General features: G+C 45.0%; 1 protein-coding gene across 13 annotated transcripts in view; it reads left to right on the plus strand.

Annotated features, from left to right (window-relative positions):
• CLEC16A (C-type lectin domain containing 16A) overlaps positions 1 to 7,976 on the plus strand; it is a 205,279-nt gene that overhangs the window by 62,219 nt on the left and 135,084 nt on the right. For all 13 annotated transcript variants that reach the window (XM_023529618.1, XM_023529616.1, XM_023529617.1 and 10 more), the window contains one exon: positions 5,819 to 5,945. In XM_023529618.1, the coding sequence (XP_023385386.1) occupies positions 5,819 to 5,945 (127 nt within the window). The remainder of the gene's footprint in view (positions 1 to 5,818; positions 5,946 to 7,976) is intronic.

A 7,976-nucleotide genomic window follows, 5' to 3' on the forward strand; every position in this document is an offset into this window, starting at 1 on the left:
ACCCAGTACAGTTATCAGCTTTATAATAATTTTTTACTGTCCGCATTTCAGTCTATCCATTGGCCTAATGATGTCCTTTTTAGAGTATTTCCTCCCCCTAGTATGAAATCCTGTCTAGGGTCACATAGTGCCTTTTATCGTGCTGTCTTTTGAGCCTCCTGCACTCTGGGACATTTCCATAGCCTTTCCATCTCTTTTAAAACATTTACATTTTTTGAAGAATACAGATCCTCCTCCTCCTTTGTTTTAATAAAATGTTCCTCGTTCTGTCTTTGATCTTTCTTGGTGATTAGATTGAGGTTGTGCATTCTTGGTTGGAATATGGCATAGATGACATCATGTCCTTCTGCCCCTTGAGGGTGATGTTAATTTTGGTCACCCAGTTAAGGTATTGTCATTTCTCTGCCATATAGTTACTCTCTCTTTTCTTTGCAACTAAGCAGCAATCCATAGGGAGACCCTGATACACAGATGTCCCGTGCCTCATTAAGATTCCCCCTTAGTCTTGGCATTCACTGATGATTCTTGCCTGTTCCAGTCTTTGCAAGAATGGTGGCAAAGTGTTCGTTTTCCAACATTGATACTCTTTCTATGTTTAAAAGTCCACATTCCACTATAAGCAAGATTCCTCCCCTTCTCCCCATTTATTTATTTATCTGTCTATTCTTGGCAGGGACTCATAGATTCCAGATTCTTAGTGGTTTATATTTCATTACTATATTTAATTAACTTGATACTCAGATTGTCCCAGATTTGGCCGTTGGGAACCCTTTCAAACTGGCTGCTGTGTCCTTGTGATAAGGCCCCATCATTTCTTCATGCAGTCTTTACACTTTGTGGCATAACAAGGTATTCTAGGTTCATCTTGTACCTACTCTGCCCATCCCTGGGATTAGCCATTTCTCTGAAAAGCCCTCATTCCTCTCAATGGGCGATGGTATTAGAGGTCAAGATCTGGGCACTGGATGTGCTCTTCGCTACTGGGCTGTCTTGCTTTTTGGCCTTTTCAATGGACAGATCTAGGAAATACATGCATATATATACACAAAATAAACATTTATTCATGCATACATATACATACCTTCAAACATGCATATCTGTATTTTAGAAATCACATATTCATACCAGTACCTCTAATTCTGATCAGTTCCCAGAGGGCTCTGTCCTGCCTTCCTCCATTTCAGATTTATATGTTTTTCCTTTTTCCACAGTGAGAGCTTTAGCTCCCATCGGCATCAATAGATTTATTCTCTCAATTCTATATTCTACACGTATATATTCTATATATAACATCTAAAAAGTTTCAGAATTGTTTCTTATTTAATAAATAAAGAATTCAGAATTGTTTGCAATTCCCACCCACCCCTAATACTTCATCTGCCCCCAAACCAAAGGTATAGAGTCAAGTATTGTGTTCGTAAACTATTTGGAATAGTCTATCTTTTTCTCTTTTCTTTTCCCCTTCAGGGTAGGTCCAATATTCATTTGACATAAATTTGGGTCTTTTTTTTTATTATTCCATTTGAGGTTCTTCCTTCCCATTTTTGTTGATTTAATTTCTTTTTCTATATAGAATATTAACAAATTCAAAACCATGCCAAAAGTATGTTTAAAAGAGTGTCTCACTCTCCCATATTGTTCCCCCTGCCTGTTGTAGATAAGGAACTTGATCGTTTTGTGGAATATCCTTCCTGTTTCTTTTTGTAAAAAGAAGTGTACGTGTGTATGTTTTTCATTCTCCCTTCTTCCTTACACACAGGGTAGCACACTGTACATGCTCTTTGACATTCTGATCGCTTCACTCAGCAATATCTCTGAAAATCGCTTCGTATCAGTTCACAGAAGTCTTCCTCAGTTCCTTTTACAGCTGCCCTGTGTGCATGTACCATACTTCGTTCAGTTAATCTTTATGCTTGGACATTTAGGTAGTTTCCAGTATTTTGCAATGACAAATAATACCACAGCGAACACCCTAGCGCGTGTGCATTTTCGTTTTATTGGAGGCATATCTTCCAGATAAATATTCCTGCAAACGTGATTGCTAGGTTGAAGGGGATAATAGTGATTTAAAATGTCCTTTTTAAAACAATTTCTTTAAAGAAATTCTTTTTTAATTGATAGTTTCTTCTTAAATGTATTTGGGTTTCAAAAAGTGAATTCAAATAAAATGATTAAGTAAATAACGAATAATACAACACAGAGACATGGCAAAAATTGTAAAGGCAGGCAGGTGACTGAAGTTTGAGCCAAAGTAGTCTAGGTTGTTGCTGTAGTCCCTTCATACTCCAGATTAAAACCTGGTTGAGGTGCGGGCTCATGGTATAATAACTGAGGTTCAGAGGGAGCCCCCTGGGAATTTATCATCAGGGCTTGAGTCTTGGCCTTGGCGACTGGCAGTGGAAATCTGAGTCTACACGAGCCCACCGATCTGCTTTCCCCAGTGGCAGCAGCGTGGCGTGTGCACCCCGGGAGGGGAGCTGGGCCACACTGAAGCAGGCATGGTGTCAGCAGGGAGAGCTAGGCAGAGGGCTTAGAAAGCCATGCAGAACCATGCCAGGGTGTTCTGGTGTGGCATAAGGAGGGGTTCACTCTGACCCTGGATTACCAGGAAAGGTCAGATCCTCTTTTAAAGATGGCTGTAGAATTTATTTTAGAGCAGTGAGAACCTGGAAGACCCTCTCTCCAAAACCCTATTACCCACTCCTGTCATGCCCATACAGTATTTTGCATACAGTTTCAGAGAGTTGGCAGGCTATAGGTAAGAATTACGACTTTTAAGAGTTGTTGGGATAAAATTGTTAAAAAGAAGCTGGCTTATTCTCCAGGCTGAGTCACTCGGGCTTGGCCTCGTAACCTGCGGGGGCTGGTTCTTGGAGCTGAGTTTTTCCCTTGTCAACCTGGCTGGGAGGCGGCTCAAAGGTCACAGGGCAGAAACCAGAGTGGGAAGCTGGTGCCGTGGTCTAGCTTTGTAGTCTTCAGGTGTCTTTGTTGGCATGCCTTATTAATAAACACAAATAAATACATGAGCGTGCATCTCTCAAATATATACATACATTTATTTATTAAGAATTATACATTTGGCATTACTGTGCTAATGGTATATACATTATAAAACAAAATAGAGTCTTTAAAAGATGAGAATAATGAAAAATGAAAGAGGTTCTGCCCAGGGGATCATCTTGCACACTCACTGAGGTGTGTGCGCCCTGCCGTGAGGACGGGGTAGCTGAGAGGCACCTGGAGGAGGTTGGTGGAGGTGAAGATGCCAGGACAGAAAAGATCGTTGGTTCCCAAACGGTGGTCTGCCCCGCCTCCTGCCCTTTGCCGTGTTCATGCGCTACTTCAGCTACTGTGCACTCAATAGCTTTCCGTGATTCACCCTCTTGTTTTTTATTTCTTAAGTTTAGCCTCATCCTAAGCAGTAATATCCACAAAAGAACAGGTTGTTTTTTGTGTGCAATTAGAATTTCCTTCTAACGTTTATTAAAATAAATATAAGACTATGCAAACAAAATGTTCGTCTATGTACCACTTAAAAAGCATGTGTCAGCCCCACCTCTGTGAGGGGGAGATGGCCCTGTAACACTTTGATCTGTGGTTTCTGACTCCAGATTACAGTGGGAGGGAAGTGGCTGGTGAGGGGCGGCCCCCCCACTGTCCCCCGAGGTCTGGCTCTGTGCGGACATGTGGGGGCGCACTCCTCCATGCCAGTGGGTGGTCTCAAGCACAGTCACGCCTAACAGAGTCCCAGAAGAGTGTTAGCGATGCAATGCCTCCCAGTGAGAACACTGTGCACAAATGGGTTGCAGGCTGGGTGGGGCTATGGATCACTCCACGACCTGTCGCAGCGGCCATGCGTCATTGCCCGCCGTGCCTGCAGCCAGAAGCTCCTGCGCTGAGTTAGAGCAGTCAACCATTCATCCATTCCAGAGATACTTATTGAATACTCGCCAAGTGCCAGGCCCTGGACTAGACATGGGTTCTGGAAGACAACATGGCAGCTAAGGCGGCCACTCTTCTGAAGCACACATTCTAGTAGAAGAAGGCAGGCAGGCAGCAAGCAAACCAATAAATAGAAAATCCAGGTAGTTATAAATGCTATAAAGTAAAATCAAGATAAGAGGGGAAGGGACAAATCTATGTGGAATTTCAAATAATTTAGCCCTTCAAGGAGTTAGAACTCCCCACTCCTCAAGTGTAGGCTGCGCTTAACGACTTGCTCCCAAAGAGTATGGGATGAAAGGAGGAGGGAAGGGACCTTCCAGTGGAGAAACGTGAGCAGCGTTCAGTGGGCCCAGTGGTGCAGGTGAACGTCAGAAGTCATGAGCCATGCTGGTACCCTGGACCCTTGATGCGGTATGATGAGAAGGCCACTTCCCCTCTGTGGTCCTTCTCCCGGAAACCTTTGACCCCTGTCTAATTACAGGGCCACTTCCCCTCTGTGTGGTCCTTCTCCCGGAAACCTTTGACCCCTGTCTAATTACCAGAAAAACGTCAAACAAACCCAGATTGAGGGACATTCTGCAAAAGACCTGACCAGTGCTCCTCAGACTGTAAGGTCATCAGAAGCAAGAAAAATCTGAGAAACTGTCACAGTCAAGAGAAGCCTAAAGAGTCATGACAAATACATGTAGTTGGTATCCTAGCATGGGTTTCTGGAACAGAAAAAGGGCATTGAGGAACTCTGAATGACGTATGGAGTTTAGTTAATAATAATTTGAAGAGGTAAAGGAGAAACAGGTGGAAAGGGTGTCCGAGATGTCTCTGAGATGGTGACAGTTGAGCTGAGCCTTGAATGGTGGGACTGAGTCACGCCTGGGTTGGGAAGACGTGGGGAGAGAGCATCCCAGGCAGAGGAAACAGCCATGTAAAGATCCCGGGGCAGAAACCAGCTTGGGCCAATCTCATGAGAACGAGAAGAGCGCAGCACGGCTGGAGTGGTGCCGGGTGGACGGGGCCAGGAGGTGAGGTCAGAGGTGGACAGGAGCCAGGCCGTGTAAGGCTTTGACGCTGGAGGCATTTGGATTTCATCTTGAGTGTGATGGGAAGGCAGCGGGGAGTTTTGAGCAGAAGGGTGACATGAGCTAATTTCCGCTGAAAATCACTTGGATCTTTGTGAAGGTCTATTTATTATACCTGTGTGGCAGCGTCTGTAACAGGAACACCTTACAGCGCAACAACCATCCACCTCTAATTCAAGATGTTTTCCTTTGTTGTGCGTACCTTTTTCTGAAAAGTAAAATGTGCTCCATGCTGAAGTTGGTTGCTACAAGTAGCACTTATTTAATTGGGAAAACTAAAACATGGCTCCTAACCTCTCTCTGCCTTCCGGAAGTTGTAAATGGAAAGGGAAAACAAATGGCTTTGGTCATGTCAAAGCCTCTTCTAAAGTGTAAATAGTTTCAGAATATTTTCAGCGAATTTGGTTATGTTATATTAACCACATATTTCTTCTATGCTGCCTCAGCTCCTTTGGGAAGGAAGGAAGTGTGGTATCAATAAAGTAAAGTAAATACCTTTAAAAAAACAAAACAAAAAAACTTGAAATAAAACAAATTATTGCAATTTATGCGCTTTCTTGTCAAAATCAGGGCCTTGTTTCCTGGCGACGCCGGGATGCAAGGACAGAGAGGCTCTGGCCAGTGTCTTATTTCTCCCGCAGCGCGTCGCTGGTGCTCCTGTCGACGCTCTTGAACCTTTGCTGATGCGATAGCAGTAGTTCCCTGGGGCTTCATCCGGAACGTGAGCATGAGCATGTCTGTAAACCGAGGTCTGGGACGCTGTCCAGGCTCATCCTGGTCTCTGCATTTGCTTCCAGAGATAGAGATGGTGATCATGGAGCGCAGCAAGCTCCCGGAGTTGGCCAGCACCTCCGTGCAGGAGCAGAACACCACGGATGAGGAGAAGAGCGCCGCCACGGGCTTGGGGAGTGTGCAGTGGAGCAGGTAGCCAACCACCCAGAGGCCCAGCCCTACTGCGCCTGTGCTGTGGCGGGGCTGCCCACGAGCCAGCCCGGCGGGGCGGGGGTACCTACTGCTCAGTCTCTGGGAGCAGGAGCTGGGCTCCTGAGGGTGCGCGCGTGAGGGTATGGATAGTCCAGGGCCTCTTCCCACCACCCAAATGGCCTCTTCGGCCTCTCAGCCAAGCCGTCTCGCTTCCTGCCCTTTCCTCTTCTCCAGCCCTTGGCTGCCAGAGGCCCAGCTCCTCTCGAGAGGCATAAACACAGCTGGCACTCAACACTGCAGTGCTCACCCCTTGGAAAGAGAATGATGGAGACATGGCGTCACCACCCCCAAGCACTGTTGGTGCTGGGTCCTGTCCTGAAGGGTCTTGGCCACTCCTGGCAATGCTCTATGGCTCCCAGGAAGGGTGCCCTTGGGAGCAGCGTTTGGATCTCCCTGTCTCATTCATTCGCTGCCACACACACCACCGTCCACACAGCCTGCCCTCATGACTCAGCCGGTATGATTTAATGCTGCTGTCCACCTCTGACTTTGTGCCTGATTATTCATTTCAGTGATGGCCTGCCAAAGCGACATCCTCTTAAACCTTTGAGATGCCCTGTTTCTTGGAACCTCGCTGTAGCACCACCCCTTTCAGAATCGACTGGGGTAGGAGCTGCTCCCCAAGTGTGCAGTGAACAGCTAGGAGGGCTTCTTTATTTTGGTATTATTTTCCCGTCAAGTGGCCCCACTGCACAGACCCCTGTCATAACCTCTTAATCCTACTCTAATGTTAATAAATGGGTAACAGCATGATTTCTCTGTCAGCCTACAAGGCATTCACTTCCTGAACTCGCGGGGTGGGGTGGCCGAACTCACACCCCCATCCAAGCTGGATTTATTCATCCAACTTGAAGTGAAGAGTTGAAACACACTAATTTTTTCCTCCACATCTTGTTTATCTCTCTGCTTGGCAAATGTTTCAGTTGTCTGACAAGATTAATTTTTATCAAATGCACAAGGGAGCCATTTTTAGTTTTGGTTAAATAAAACACAAGTGTGGAGTGTGGTATGGGCTGTTGGTTGTTGTAGCTTACAAAGACCTTTTTGATTTTGCCTGGCAGCAAAAATGACTCCTAAAGCTCTGAAAATTAAAGAAATCATTCTAAACACAGAAAGGGAGGGGAAAACAACTTTCAGGTGCTGGACGCAGCATTACTTAGAATATGAATAATTGGAAAAACCACAAATGATTAGAAGTGGGGGATGCTTAAGCGAATGAAGGGGCCTCTGCTTAATAGAATATTAGCTGCTGCTTTTAAGTGAATACTGTCATGATGTGTTCAGTTTCTTAGAATCTAATAAATAGAAACAGCACATTTTTTACATAATATAGTAACACTATATCTTTGCTAAAGGATGAAAAATACCCATATATTGTGGAGGAAAAAACAAAGTGCATATACCAAAATGTTATGTTTGTATGTGGGGGTTGAGACTTCCTTTTTTTCTTGAATTTTAGTGGAGAGAGGTTTTTCTTAGAGTTGATTTGAGATTGTTCCTTAACTTTCAGTAGCTTTAATTGGCATCTTCTGCCACGTGGTTTATAATGGAAGCTGTTCCTGGTGCCTTGAGTTGGGCCACATTCAGGCTTAAGGCCCTGGGAACTTTGGGGCCAGAGTCCTTCTCTGCTATGAGACCGAATGCCAAGGAGAGACCGGCCCAGGTGGAGAGTTGCCTTCTCCTTTGCAAAGGTATTGAGTTGTCGGTTGTCAGAAACACCGCCAAGGACTCTGTCCTCCCAGTTCCCGGCACTGAGCAGGGAGGAAGGCACTGAGGGTGAGGGAGGGGACAGTTTGTTCTCCTTGACATGAATTGAATCTTGACATTGGGCCACTTGTCTGAAGAAACAGCCTAGTACAGAACGTAACTGTTCCTACATTATGGACTATATCTGCATTCAGGTTTAAATATGGGCCAAGAAACTAAAAACCATTCAAAACGCTCTTTTTTAAAAAAAAAAAAAAAAAAAAA

This window comes from Pteropus vampyrus, unplaced genomic scaffold, assembly GCF_000151845.1.
Source record: "Pteropus vampyrus isolate Shadow unplaced genomic scaffold, Pvam_2.0 Scaffold40, whole genome shotgun sequence".
Lineage (NCBI taxonomy): Eukaryota > Metazoa > Chordata > Mammalia > Chiroptera > Pteropodidae > Pteropus > Pteropus vampyrus.